Source organism: Neodiprion virginianus, chromosome 2 (assembly GCF_021901495.1).
Source record: "Neodiprion virginianus isolate iyNeoVirg1 chromosome 2, iyNeoVirg1.1, whole genome shotgun sequence".
In the NCBI taxonomy this organism is placed as follows: Eukaryota; Metazoa; Arthropoda; class Insecta; order Hymenoptera; family Diprionidae; genus Neodiprion; species Neodiprion virginianus.
In genome coordinates this window covers 5,918,667-5,933,374 of record NC_060878.1, presented here as the reverse complement: position 1 = coordinate 5,933,374, position 14,708 = coordinate 5,918,667, and the positions used below count along the sequence as shown (strand labels likewise).

The following is a 14,708-nucleotide window of genomic DNA, read 5'->3' as shown; positions in this document are numbered from 1 at the left end:
GTCCCTAGATTTTGATGACACCTGCAAGCGAATTGTATTTTTCGTTGACTACGCTCGGTGCACACTCGGTGTAATTTCCCCAGTTTTCAATCAATGGCAGATGCAGGATCTTGGAAGAGTCGCATTTGGTGCGCAGATTAGTTTTCGACTGGCTGTACTGAATGCTATTTCCACAGTTTTCAACCCACGGTAAAAGCAGATTCCTAGGGAAAATGGACTCGTACACGCAGTTGGAACGTTATTACTGAATTACTGGACGAAGAGAGGGATTGAAACTGACAATAATCTTACAATCTCACAATTTGCATACACAGGTATTTCGAAACTACGAAACGCCATTGACTCTGACGAGCATTTAATATTCTAGGGACTTGAGAATATTTCCGCAACTGCCGCAACTCTACCGCTGCCTGGTGTATGAATTTCAGACGAATTTATCAGGTCTTTCCTTAAGTGACGCCATCTTTGAGCTACTTGGTAAACTAGTTGAAACAGCGGGACGGTGAAGGCACTGCAGTTTTCTGAACTGCTCTTACCGATGTAGAAACAATCGTGCCGCCAGAGCAATCATGGTTGGAGGCTATCTCGAACGTGAGTATAGTAGATACTCTTCTTGACTCAAATTCAAATTCCAACCGCGGAATCGAATCACAGTTACTTTGAGATAATGAGTGGATTACTAATGAGCAAAATAATTCATCAACTGTAACGAACATTCCGAAGATATCTCAGAGACGCTTCGGTGTATTGGAAAACATTTTTATCCAAGATATTACTTTCAGAAGACACCATCACTCTAAGCTAAATTAAATTAATGTATAATAAATACATGACATGTACTAATATTTCTGCAATATCTGATCATTTAAAAATAGCGCATTATATCAAGCTGAATTAAAGCCGAGACGATGTTTTGCAAAACTTCAGTAATTACTAAGGGATAATGAATCAAAACTAGTACTAGTTTCCCTTGTTTTTTAATCAGAATTGTCACCATCAATCTGATCAACCGATCGCCGGTGATCATAATAATCTTAAAATGGATTAAAGAACTTATAACTAGCAGCTTACCTTAAATTTTTGGTTTAGTACGTCATAGCTTCGTGAGCTTTCTGAATTTTTTAACAGGATTTTGAACGGAACTGCTCATAAGTAGAATAAAGTGTATACTTTACCGTAACTGTTTGATCAGCTACGTAAATTAATATGTTTGAACTTTAACCACTAATACTGTTTATACACGACTTTTGATTACTATGTACAATTTTAATTGTAACGAGGGAAAATTATCCGTTCCTGTTATAATGGACTTTGAATCAATTTTACGAAGATCGATGTCGTGGAAAAATTAATTTCGCAATAAAAGAACAGTTTACACCATTCGTGGAATTATGATTTAACATCATCACTGCGCATTATCTTTCGTGTTTGCACTTAATCGCGGATGTTATTGATGACTTTCCTTGATTTATACGTATAAGTTAATCCCGCTAGTGTTCAATCACTTCTCGTGATTTACTTCACCGTGAGTTGCTCCAAATGAAACGTACAATATTTCACCGACTATTGTTCGCATATGGTAATTAACATCTGTTGGACGCTGCTACCAGATGCGTATAAAATTATGTACGCATATTAGTAGATAAGATGAATGAAAAAAAAAGAAAAGAAAGAACTCGACTCGAAGGCCGCAAGACTGGTATAATGAAAAGACTGGAATTTCCGGATAACGACTGTACATTTGAATATACAAGAGCTGTTGCAAATAGTAAAAAAAAAAAAACACGAATGTAAGTTTGCTGAATGATGAGTGTCGAAAAAATCGTCTAAACGCTGAATGGACACCGTAAATCTTGCGTCCAAGTTATAGGATGGAAGAATTCTTTACGAGTGATGATCTCAAGTCTGATGAATTTTTTTCACCCTACAGCGACGATTGATTATTAAACTTCGGTTGAGCATTGTGTAATTTCATATTGAAAAAAAATATAATCGGCATGTTTAGTAACAATTTCGTCGTGAAGGAGCGCAAAATAATACAATATTTACAATTTTCGAATCGAACTATACATAATATTTAATCGTATCCTCTTGTTGTTTCTGCAGTATCATAAAAATATATCATATATCACACGATAAAACGTCCTGCTCAGCCTCATATCGTCGACCTCTGACGGATATATACGTAAAAACAGTAGACAAAACAAATTTATACAATATCGACAGAAAATCATTTTTTTTCCCCTTTCGTCATTTCATTCTGAACTTCACAGTAGTCGAGTTACGACGCATTTTACAAAGACTGAACTATAAATGTGGGAAAAAATATTAATAACCTTGCGAGAAACAGTAGCAAAAAAAAAAATTTCACTCCCTCAGAGTCCCTGTGTGAAAAAATTCCGAATACTATTTCCCAAATATGAACTCAGTAAAGAATAATTGTAAAAAAAAGAAAAAAAAAAAAACCACCACGTTCAACGTTACCTATCGAGTGAAAAAAAACAGTGACAGAAAAATTTGGAGTCAAAAGTTTGTTTGAGTTTCTTTGTTTGATTATAGGCGTGGGGTCCGTAAGACTTGACAATTTAGATACGAAGATGCGTAAGTGTTGTTTGCAAAAATATCATACATCATTGATCGATTGTATCAGGATTATATTGCAAACGGCGTCATGATCACGGCAGCATGATTAATGTAAAGATCAAGTACTCATTTCTCATGTTTCTTGTAATCGACGCACTTATTCATTTATTATTATTATTGCTTTTCACTCCTACTATCAGGAAACACGTTTAACTATCTGGCACTGGTGGATCGAAATTTTGATAACCCGACCTAGATATACCGATCCTCATACCAATGCCAAAGAGTAAGTACAGAGTGAAGTGCCGGAGGCAGATGTTGTCTGAGGTTTAGTAACTGTGTTACAAGTGTTACTCTAATTGTAAGCCCGGGGAAAGCATTTAGAGGATTTTTGTAAAGAAGAACAAATAGATTTGTAGCTCGGTGTTTTTTCTTTTTCTTTTCATTTTTTTTTTTCTGTTTCTTTATCCGCTCTGTTTCCAAACATGGTTTCTTGCGTGGCAATTGTCATCACGGTAATTGGTGCCGTGATAGCCGTCGCTGGTGGTCTCGTTGGATATCTTGTTATACCCGATATCATCGATGAACGAGTCGAAGAGGTAACTTACGTGAATTATCGGTGGTCAATTTCAAACACCTTTTTCACAGAGTTAAAAGATTTTGCGAATCTATAGAGTAAATCCTGCCCAAGTATAAATTTGGCTCACTGATCAGTGCGAGAAAATTAAACAATGCACTTTTCACGTTTCAATTTTCAAATAAAATATCTGCTTTGTTAAACTCGATGGTAGAAGCCTTGAAATGTTTCTCGCTATTGCAAAAGCTTACAATTTTAATAAATCTTTTTTCGAAAATTTGACAAAAACTATTGCTCAATATACATTTGCAGCATCCGTATAGTAAAGTGACGTTCGCATGATTGAATAAAACTTAGCAAAAGGTAATTTGACAAGTTTTCATTTCAAATTTTGCAGACCCGTCCGTATTTGTCAACAAATCAGCCACATCAATGCGAGTGATGTTTAATTTGAAAATTGCCTGTTAAATAAGCTTTTGATGAAATAAAGAATTCCGGGATTAAAATATCGTTAAGGTTTGTGGTGACAAGCATTTTCTACAAAAAAAAAAAAAACAAAAACAAAAACAAAAACCCTTTAGCTGTGACGAGTAGCTTAGATTTAATTACGGTAAATTTGCACTGAAAATAAAACTTTCCGTAGTATCATTTTCGTGTTTTCGGAATCATACAAAAGGATAAAGCAAATTCCTTTCATGAAAGGAGAAGAAAAAAAAAAAAAATAAATAACGTCACATCTGGATAGCTTATAAAATATTAATAATTGAGGACAAACAACTATATCGTTATCGGCGTCAACCAATTAATTGAACAGTTCAGATTAGGCCGAGTATCAAATTTCCGATTTGAGAAATTTTTGGCAAATAACGAATGAAACGCTTTTAAAAGAATCAACTGTTATTCTGGCAGGAGAGATTATATAGGCGGGTATTTTGCTGCGGTTTTAAACATGAATTTTTTTCTTCTGGTTAAAAGATGTTTTATTGTGTGCATTTCAATCAGTCGTTAAAGTAATATTTTAAGCGAGCCCTTCTTCGGCGAAGCGATCATTCTTATGTAATTTATACGGTATATAATAACGACGTGCGAAAATATGAATGATCAGTGTAAAAAATTCACGCATTGGCATTATTTCCTAACGCGAAACTTGAGTGCGTGGCTGTGCAAACACAGTCACTGAAAAACCACAAGTACTTAAATATAAGTGAACGAGTAAACAACGCCTAGTCAAAATCCTTGATAATTTTTCTATTCCGGTTACCCCATGAGGCAGACAATTATTATAACGATGCGTCTATCTCTATGATAGACTAGCACAAGTTTACTAACCGTTGGAAAACAACGTTGGGTATTTTTTTTTTTTTTTTTTACATTTCTGTAACCGGGCCTTATCCCAAAAAAACCATGATTATCTCGATATTTTCAAAGTATAACTGAAATTAATTATTGAAGTATACATCAGACACTTACAAAAGTTCAATTTTACAGTCTGTGAAGCTGGTGGAGGGTTCGGACGCGTTTGAAAGATGGCAAAATGTGCCGGTACCAGTTTTATATAAAATTTACTTCTTCAACGTGAGCAATCCGGATGATGTACAGAATGGATTGCAGCCAATTGTCGAGGAAATCGGCCCTTACGTTTACAAGTAAGTTTCGAAATATACCCGATGTTTATACTCGATTATTCAATATACATTTGCCAAGTGTAAGACAATTAATCGAAGTAAGGATAAGGATCGGTAAACCTAATCGAGTGAACGCGTGAGGCATAAGCAATCGTAATATTGACCGATAACTGAAAGAGATAAAAGATGACCCTGCACAGTTTGGATTAGTTTGTGAAATCCGTTGATATCTTTGCAGGCAGTACAGAACGAAGATAAATATCGCAGCGGCGGATGATGTGCTTTCCTATTATCAGCACCAGCTTTACGAATTCGACGAGGAAGCGTCGGCACCGTTAACGGAATACGATGACATAACTGTCGTTAATTTACCCCTCATGGTGAGTGCCCGTACAAAAGATAAAAATACACGAAATTCCGTCACTTGACGAAAGTTTCGTCATTTCATTAGTAGAAATTCGATTTGTTTCCGCTAACCGAATACAATGTTCGTAGAATTTGTCGAGGAGCTTTAATGATTCGGGATTTCGTGTACCCAGACAGCAGCATCTTTTTCATTATCCGTAATCGTAATTTTTATGTACTCTCTTGCACCTGAATTTCCCTGCAGATCATAGCCAAGTTTTTTTTCCCTCACCAAGTGCGAAAAATTAGATTTTCCGTACCCAAATGAGTGCGGAAAGTATTAAATTCCCGCACTAGTGCGTGAATTGAATCGGAATAGTACGTTACGCTACAAGTGCACAAAGTATGTGATTCTTGCACGAGGGTAGTTTGTCGGCTGAGCGAAGCGAGGGCGACAAAAAACGATTTCGAAGGTCACATACGCGCACGCGTATCGTATAGTATTTTTTTTAAAACCTGTAATCGGAAGTTCGTTCTCGAGAGAATTGAAACCGTAGTAGTATAACCTGAACGTGGGCGCGTTACTGCAACACAGCTGACGCGATTGTAGTCACGACTCATCACGTCCGATAGCGCTAGTTTAACTCTGAAAACTGTATCATAACGAACATTACCTAACGCTTTTTGAAATGTAGGGAAATCGAGCGCTTCGCGCATACTTTTCAATACGCGAAATCGAACTTCTCATGCAGCTGTTACAAAAAATATATTGTCACATACAAGAAAAGATATTTCAATTCAATTCCGGCACTAGTGTGGGAATGTAATATTTTTCGCACTCATTTGGGTACGAAAAATAGAATTTTGCGCACTCGGTTAGGTAAAGTAGTATGCGCACTCGTTGAGCAAACACTGTTTCTTTATTTTTTTTTTTTTTTTTTTTTTTGAAGTCGTTTTACCTTCATGCTCTCAGGTTTCGGTCAGCAATTTGAAGATTCAAATTTTCCGCAGTCGATTGCAACGGTGGCAGAGTACAACTCAGGATCGACTCTTCTTTCCCAACTGACTCAATTGAACTCGGCTATCTCAACGATCTTCCAAAGTCCAACCTCTGTATTCGTGACCACGACACCGAGGGACTTCCTCTTCGACGGTGTCTACGTATACTGCAACTCCACCGGCATCATCAACAGCCTTGTATGCAATCAAATTGAGAATTATGCCCCGGTAACGATGCCTCGCCTGTCGGACGGCCGGTTCAAGTTCTCTCTCTTAAGCCATGTAAGTGTAATTCGTTGATCACCTGAAACCCAGGATTCAGTTTTATGAGGTCAACTAGAATAAACATTCAACAAATGCCAACTCATACATGCATCGACTTCAATCTTATATCTCAATCCGTCGTTCAATCGGTGCTAAACGTTTTACCGTAATTGAACCCGCGGGCTGATGACTATTTTGTCAAGCTAGTTTATAAATACACTTTATAAAATATTTCAAGCATACAACATCCTGGAATAATAAGGAAAATTCCAGGAAAATTCTTATCGATATTTCAATGCGGTTAGCATTCTTCTCAATCTACTTGTCTATTAATACATTAAGGATTTTTAATAACATTGAATACAATTCAATGGTTCTTATTTCGAAATAAGATTGCAAACATATTATGCACGGCGTTAAATTCTCGAATGTTTCTCTTTCATCTCAAGCATGTACAGAGTAAATTTAAAAACAATTTGCAATTACACAATTTCACGTAAGATTACATAACACGCTAAGTTAATTCTGTCATAATTAATATATACGTGTGTATATAGTGTCTCTTCTCGCGGTGAAGATTATCGTCTTTGCGATAAGAATATACCTCTGACATATATGATCCATGAATACGAATAAACCTGAGCCAATCTCATAAGTACGTATCTCTGAGAATCATCCGAGTTTTTTGACACACCGCAAAACGCATATATTAGCTATTTCTAAACGGTTTCAGTTATATCCAGTAGTGTATCACCGAGTATGCTAAATACGAACGATCACCGCAGCTGTGTAGTTGTCACCATGCCTAATGAATATTTCTCTCGTTCTTTTACGCACAACATTCATTACAGTGTACAGAAACAACTTTGGCATCGGATTCGTTTTTAGCATATTACAATATCGTTAATTACATATCTGATCCATTCACCTTTTCTCACGCGAGTGGTAAACATTCAGACATGTATAAACGTATGTGTATTTATACACGCGTGCATTGATTTATTACTACTTGGAAAAATTCCTATAGGAATCGAGAAATCGGCATGGTTAGATCTTTTTTTATACAATACGAGCATGTTTTACGCGTGTTGCGACGCGGGTTTTCCGTGCACAAAGTGACCGTTTCTATGACGATCGAGTCAGCTGCGAATGCTTTCAAGTCCTAGGAGTTGAAAATGGTCTTTTCTGCACTCCGCGCATGCGCTGTCGCGAACAAATCTTACATTACGCGACCCTAACCTCAATTTCGTGCTTCGTGAAAAAACGCGTAACGTACTCTTGTTATGTAAAGAATCGTGTGCAACAAGGAGGCGATGATCTTTTCGCTTCGCGTATTTGCAATATTCGTCATCGGCTCAACCTACGACTCACATAGCACACTTACATTAGTCCCGAAAAGACCGAGTTTACCTCCTTGTTACACAATGTACTGTTCCTTTAATTCTTAAGTCCCCGCTCTTTTACAGAAAAATGACACAAACGACGGTTACTACTCGATCAACAGCGGTCTGAACGACGTTTCTCAGCTGGGAGAAATCCTTGCCTGGGAAAACTCAAGCGTCTTGGATACTTGGGGTGAAGACGGTACTTGTAACGACATAGTCGGTTGCGATGCGAGTCTTTATCCACCTTTCCGAACCCAAGGATCAAGCGTGAACATTTTCAGCACCGATATCTGCAGGTATGGCTCGAACTCTTGTCTGCATACGATTGACCGAAGAATGATAACGTCATTCCAATCTAATGTTATTGCACAAGTCGAACGATTAAATTATAACGATACCGAGGATCCGTTCGAACGAAGTTCTATCATGATCGACAGGTCAGTGAGGGTCGACTTTTCGGAGGTATCCAGTTTCTCCGGCATCGAGAGTTACAAATACGAGGTTGGCAAAGACATGCTCTCATCGCCGTTAACAAATCCGGAAAACCAATGCTTCTGCCTAAATCGTACCCAGGGAATAAGAGGCACCGACGGCTGTCTGTTGGACGGCGCTATGGAGCTTTGGGACTGTCAAGGTGAGCCGTCATCTGTGTTTCAGACGTTTTATCGTATTCGAAATATTACCGTCCTGCGTGCCCTCCCCCCCCCCCCCCTCCTTTGGGAGTATTTACATGGGAATAACAGACGAGTAGGCGACTCTCGAGAGGATTATTGGCTATTTCTAGACACGTTCAGGTTCTTTATGGTAATCAGCAGGCTTATAAACTATGCGCAGAGCGAGTAGCTATGCCGCGTCCATTAACGTGGGTCCAGTAATGTACAAAAACCTGTTATCTCAGGTTTACACGGGTGCCTGATGTCGGACTAGGCGTGGATAAACAGCACAAGGTATATCGGTGGAGATAATACCAATTAGGAAGTTATCAAAGCAATCTCATATCGCTTCCGAAGCTTTATAATACTAGAGGGTGATATTCCGATAGGGATAATGTCACACTTCAACTTTTCATTTTATTACATAGATATATTTTTTCTAACACTGTGTACAGAGTTCGGTACTAACGCCAACGTTTTTACCTTCCGTGTTTTGTTTTTTCTTTTTCTCTTACTCCACGCTCGATTGAAAATTTTTTTCCGTTTTTCTCGCTGTGTCAAAACAGAGTTATAATTATTATCCGAGAGAAAAATTGAAAGATAAGAAGAGTAATAATAAAGGAGATTGTATTAATAAAGCAAACAATCATGAATGTGCACATTAATTGTAATATTTGTACCAGATATGCGATATTACGTTTGATGTACGTATCTGTAATCGATTGCTATCTCGAACGTTTCTAATTCACTTATCTGACTTTGAACCGAAGAAGAGAAAATAATTTTCTTATCAAAATTTCTCATCCGTTCCAAATACGACTCGGTGTTGCAATATTATTTATTCACGTTTAGTGTTAAAATCGGTTCTCTTTGCACTTGGGTATTTATAGACACTTTTTCACGAGTGTCTGACATTACAGATATCTTAATGCGGAATAACAACAGTATACGCATCACGGAAAACCACATTTTTGTACAATTAGGTAGACGCTTGTGAAAAAATTTTGTATAATTACGCGTCTTCTCATCTGACTGACCAATCCGAAGGCAGCTGATCGCGATGCGGTGCTAAAACCTACATTCAAAAATTAACAATATCCGTACAGCTCCGAAAATAGTTATCAGGCTGATCGTTTGAGACGATTTATACGAATATAGAACCACAGAAGACTTTGAGCAGGCTGCATACGCCTTTATTCCCCTCATCCATAAGGTTGCTCGTCGTATAAAAATCGGTGAAGATCGACTCTCGTCATTAAATATGAGGATCGCCTTGGGGATTGTACAAGGAAGTGTGATACTTTCGGTATCTTCCGACCAATTCGATTCAAATCTGTGTGTGTGTCTATGTATACGCAAAATCTACACGGTCACATCTTATCAGGCAAACTTGTCTCATACACTCCCACGTGTGGATGAATTATTTCCATGACCGCCTCGGACTTGTTGCACTTGACCCGATGGCCTGAAGCCCTCAATGCCCAAGCGAGACAGCGCGTCTGTCGAATCGTCGTTATTTTATGTTTTCTCTTCACGTATCGTCGCGTGATGAAACAAGAAGTATAAATACACGAACTGCTAGGAAATAGCCGGTAAAATATGATTTCTAGAATTCTGTAAACCATCGCGATTGAGACCAAAGAGGAAATGAATAAATTCAATAAATCGATAACCGTGGGTACCCACGTATATTCAGGTTTCTTGCAAAAATATTGCGAATACCGGCAATCGATCGTTCAGGAGAAATTCCCCTGATTTTACAGCAAATGTCAAAAGTTTAAAGAACAATTTATGTATTGGGGTAGTTTAATTTCACTATGCGGGATTATTTTCCAAGACACTTTTATTTCAAGAATTTATCTTCGGACGTTTTATGGCAATTAATTTAATTGTGTATCTTTGTCTCGTTATCATAACGCGCATTTTATTGGGATGTAAAACGCGAATTGATTGGACCTGAAAGAATTTTTTCTTGGTAAATATCGTTCATTTGAACTGCAATTTAATAAGGTTGCTCAACCTGTGATTATGTCGAGAAATAACGGCCAATGCATTTATACTGCAATCACGTTTCAATATTTCGTCATGAAACGCTAAAATTGTTTACCAAGAAAATCAATGAACTGGGACAAAAATACAAATGCAGATAAAAGACCAAAGACTAAAAAACGAAGAAAGAAAAAATACCTCGTATCTGCTTTCCGAGAAGCAATGAAATTCGTTGGCAAAAAAACCTATATAACATGTAAATACTGATATATATATAAGTAGAGGTAAGTACGTATATAAATTCATACATGTATATTCATGACTGGACGAAGCAACCGAACTAGCTAGCCAAAATCACAGGAACATCAAGTTGACGAGGAATGCTCCCTTTTTATTCTACCAACCGACGAAAATGATGCAATCATTAGCTTAAAATTGATTAACCACAAGTCAAATAAAAAAAAAACAAGCAGGAAAAATCTACTCACCTAAAAGAACTATTCCTAGAACATCTCGTTTTTTATTTTTGAAATGATCGGAATGCAGCCTGGCTGATTTTATTCAAAATCTAATCAGTTCTAAGTTTAATGAAGCAAAACCAACGGACAAAATTATATCTGAATTGTTCCACCAGTTTTCGTGTTATTCCTCGATAAAGGAAACCTCATTTTTGCGAATAACCCAGAAAAGGTGGATTATTTTAGTCGCAATTGAACTAGTTCTACGTTATTAAGAACCAAAATCATCTCGAAATATCGTTGGACGGATTATCTGGAGCTCAAAAGGAGTAGATACGGTAAAAAATCAACTTTTTAATCTCGGAGTGATAGTAACTAGCTCCCAGTTTATCGTCAGTAGAAAAACAAAAAAATAGCGTAACATTCCAAACTTGTCAGATGCTAGTTAACGCCGATCTATCGACAGGTCCAGAAACTTTATAGCCTGGTTATACGTGAGGCGATACGTTCATTGAATTTCGGTATTCGGTGAAGAGAGAGATTGGGTCCCGTGATTGTATCAGCGATAAAAATTTTCCAGTCATTCATTAACAAAAACGAGAAATGTCAAACGCCTCGAAAGAAGAATTCGGCAAGTAACGATGCCAAAAATAGCAATAATGGCCAACGGACAACGTGTTCGCGATCGGAACACGTGCGCTTCTACAATAAACTGTACAACGTAGAACGTTACAACAGGTACGGGTCATCCAACCATGCGCCCGTCTCCCTTCCCCGATACCGCGATCATCGTAGACTCGAACCAAGACGCGTTTCCTCTCTCTACAAGTCTTTGTCCCATGATTAATCCCCCTACACCTCCACTGGTTCTTCATTCACCTGCGGAGCGGGTATAAAACCCAAGAGTCTCGGGACACGCCGCAAATCGTCTCCTCAGCTTCGACACGCTGCAGTAGGTCCGAAACCGCGTTTGACGTCCGTTACTCGCCGCTAGGTGGCACTGTCGTTCGATCAGTCGCGGAGCATCTAACATCGAGAGAGGAAACCTTACGAAAGAACAAAGAGCATAGGACAAAACCGTATAAATCGTTGCAATATCACCTATCTCGCATCGATTTTGGGGAGAATATTCGGAGATATTTGTAAAAGACTGAATTTCGCGTAGGAAAATCGCGGTGGTCTCGATAAATAAATACGGGAAACGGTTCGAGCATGACGATAAACGGCTTCACCCTCCTAACTCTGCTCACGGTGAGCCTTGCGATCGGCTGCAAGGGGAAGGTTTACAACCGTTGCGAACTAGCTCGGGAGTTGAGGGACATGCCGGGGGTAATTCCGGAGCACGTTGCGACCTGGGTCTGCATCGCCTACCACGAATCGAGGTTCGACACCTCGGCTATCGGCCGAGGAAACGGGGACTGGTCCTGGGATCACGGTCTGTTCCAACTGAGCGATCGGTACTGGTGCGGACGGAACAGGATTGGCGGAGCCTGCGGCTTGGCCTGCGCGTCTCTCAGGGACGAGGACATCGCGAACGACATGCGGTGCATGCGGGTCATATACGAGGAGCACCAACGACTATCGGGCGACGGTTTCAACGCCTGGGCCGTTTACGGACGGTGCCGGGGCCCGAGGGCGGAGAGATACGTTTCCGGGTGCTTCGACGACTACGAGATCGATGAAAACGACCTCTAAATTCTGAGAGGGTAAAAGATCGATGATTGGTGAACCGCGGAGGAACATGTATGACAAAAAATACCTTTAACTAACGGAAGTAAAATATAGTGTTGACTGCAGTTGTTACATGTCGATGGTGGTCGTGCAGTAGTCAATTTTATATAAACTTTGAAGTAGATTTTCTGAATTTGTTTCTAGTTCAATGTTTGCACAAATATTCGTTGTTGCTCTTTGTTTCGTATTTCAAGATTTATAATATGGTATGAAAGAAAGAGATCAAGACAAATAAGTCTCGTTATAACCGGACTACTTTTTGCGAAAATTTAATTTATTGTTAGAAGATATATATAAAGTGACTAAGAATATATGAATAAATAGAGTAATCTCGATCGATCGTTTAATTCGGAAGGATAAATAGTTAATTCGAAAAAATATGACGTATGTATAGACCTCTAACACATTTAATATGCATTAATTCAAACAATTAATATATCGCTCTCTACAATAAGGGGACCACGGGTGAAAAGAGTAAATAAGCATACCGTTTTTATTACCGGTCGTAAAACTTAAGTGCCATATGCGAGATGCGTATAACAAAACACCTGTCAAACCGTTTCGTGCATTAGCGCATAGAAGATGATGGAAAACTCTGATTACGGAATTTTAAGGTAATTTAGGTGTGATACGTAACGGCACAATAACATATCATGTCACTGCGTTGATAGCGCTGGAATTAAATACGTATATATACGATGTAGTGGAAAGATGACATAACTTGAAGATTTAATAATCATTTCGAATACGCATAAAGACGCATCAATCACATCGTTAATTTATACTTAGTTGTATCTGTGGCATAATTTTTCCATATTAGCTACAGCACAACAAGTTTACGCGAATAATATAAATGATTGGCTTTTAATTAGACTCGCCAAATCGATGATTGTTAATTAACCTAATGATTCACAGGTGCACCGGTCGTTCTTTCACATCCTCATTTCTACCTTGCGGACGAATCGTACCAAAATGGCGTCGATGGACTTAGCCCGAACAGATCCTTGCACGAAATCTTCTTGGAATTGGAACCGGTATGGCGATAGCAAACCTAGTCCTGCGTCTAAACAATATATTATCTGGTGTAGGCAAAGTGAATCTGATACGTCTGCTGGAATAGGCAGATTTATACAACTCTGGCCGCTGATGTTGGAGGAGTCACTTGTAAAACACCTTTGACAATTATGGACAGAAGTATCTGTGAACTTGAATCACTTGTACAAGTAAAAAAAAGAATAAAAATAAAAAAATCGGTGTAGATTCAAAATGACTGACGTTATGAGAAACGAGTAGAAAAAAGACGCTTTAACTTTGTACGATACTTTCACAGATAACTGGAACTCTTCTCCGTGGAAGCAAAAGAGTGCAATTCAACATCTTCCTCAGACCAATCTCGCGCATTAGTTTGACGACTAATCTGCCCACTACACTGATGCCTATTGTATGGATCGACGAGGTAAGTCTCTACCTTTTCGATTCGATTGCGGTTTGAAGAATCGTGCGGCGAATTTTCGTCAAATCAGAATACAATTTTCGGTTTGTACACAGGCAGTAATTATTATTTATCAAAACTTTACTTTGCAGAGCATCGAATTGACCGACGAATTGATCGATGAACTAAACGCAAGTCTTTTCGACGTCTTGGATCTCGTTAATACTATCTTATGGGGTGTCATAGCCGGTGGGGCGGTTTTGTTCGTGATTGGATTTGTCTGGATGCTAATATCCTGCTGCCGGTCTCGATCAGCACCTGCTAACAAAGTGGGTTCATAATCTACGCTCGTATATTTTTATCTGTTGTATAAATACGTTTAAAGAGTCAAAATTTTTTTTTTTTTACCTCTAGTATATTAATTATTAAATTTATTATTAAAATCCTCTTCCGTATAATGATGATAATAATAACGATAATACTATAAGTATTTACCGCTGTGCTAATGTAATGAAAAAATGTTCCATTTTGGATTAACTAAATTGTTATATACTACGTTATAGTAGAAACATGTTATTGTGTATCGTCACTGTAAGAGAAACGTATTATAAAAGTTCTACACGATTTCCGAAGAAAGACTAGTAAAAAATTAATATCCCACTTTTAA

At 38.3% G+C, this 14,708-nt stretch overlaps 2 protein-coding genes across 6 annotated transcripts in view; one reads left to right on the top strand and one right to left on the bottom strand.

Annotated features, from left to right (window-relative positions):
• Window positions 1-1,561: 1,561 nt before the first annotated feature.
• Window positions 1,562-14,677, top strand: LOC124298302 (sensory neuron membrane protein 2). 3 transcript variants are annotated; one of them, XM_046750138.1, is made up of 9 exons: window positions 1,562-1,579; window positions 4,649-4,806; window positions 5,024-5,165; window positions 6,142-6,411; window positions 7,860-8,074; window positions 8,216-8,412; window positions 13,525-13,643; window positions 13,940-14,065; window positions 14,194-14,677. In XM_046750138.1, exons 1-9 carry the CDS (start codon window positions 1,577-1,579, stop codon window positions 14,380-14,382), a joined length of 1,419 nt encoding a protein of 472 aa, XP_046606094.1. In that variant the 5' UTR covers window positions 1,562-1,576; the 3' UTR covers window positions 14,383-14,677. The 3 variants fall into 3 exon arrangements, with proteins under 3 accessions (XP_046606094.1, XP_046606092.1, XP_046606091.1); XM_046750136.1 differs by lacking the exon at window positions 1,562-1,579 and adding an exon at window positions 2,875-2,910; XM_046750135.1 differs by lacking the exon at window positions 1,562-1,579 and adding an exon at window positions 2,876-3,182.
• LOC124298298 (uncharacterized) overlaps window positions 6,032-14,708 on the bottom strand; it is a 29,199-nt gene continuing 20,522 nt past the window's right edge. For all 3 annotated transcript variants that reach the window (XM_046750126.1, XM_046750122.1, XM_046750125.1), the window contains exon 9: window positions 6,032-6,433. The gene's annotated coding sequence lies outside the window, so the exon portion shown is untranslated. The remainder of the gene's footprint in view (window positions 6,434-14,708) is intronic.

What these genes read in the sequence shown, in the direction of transcription:
- LOC124298302 (XM_046750135.1), top strand. Translation starts at nt 3,069, where the DNA reads ATGGTTTCTTGCGTGGCAATTGTCATCACGGTAATTGGTGCCGTGATA. An exon ending in TCGTTAATTTACCCCTCATG is followed by an intron (nt 5,166 to 6,141) that starts GTGAGTGCCCGT and finishes AATTTTCCGCAG; the next exon opens with TCGATTGCAACGGTGGCAGA. An exon ending in CTATTGTATGGATCGACGAG is followed by an intron (nt 14,066 to 14,193) that starts GTAAGTCTCTAC and finishes TTTACTTTGCAG; the next exon opens with AGCATCGAATTGACCGACGA.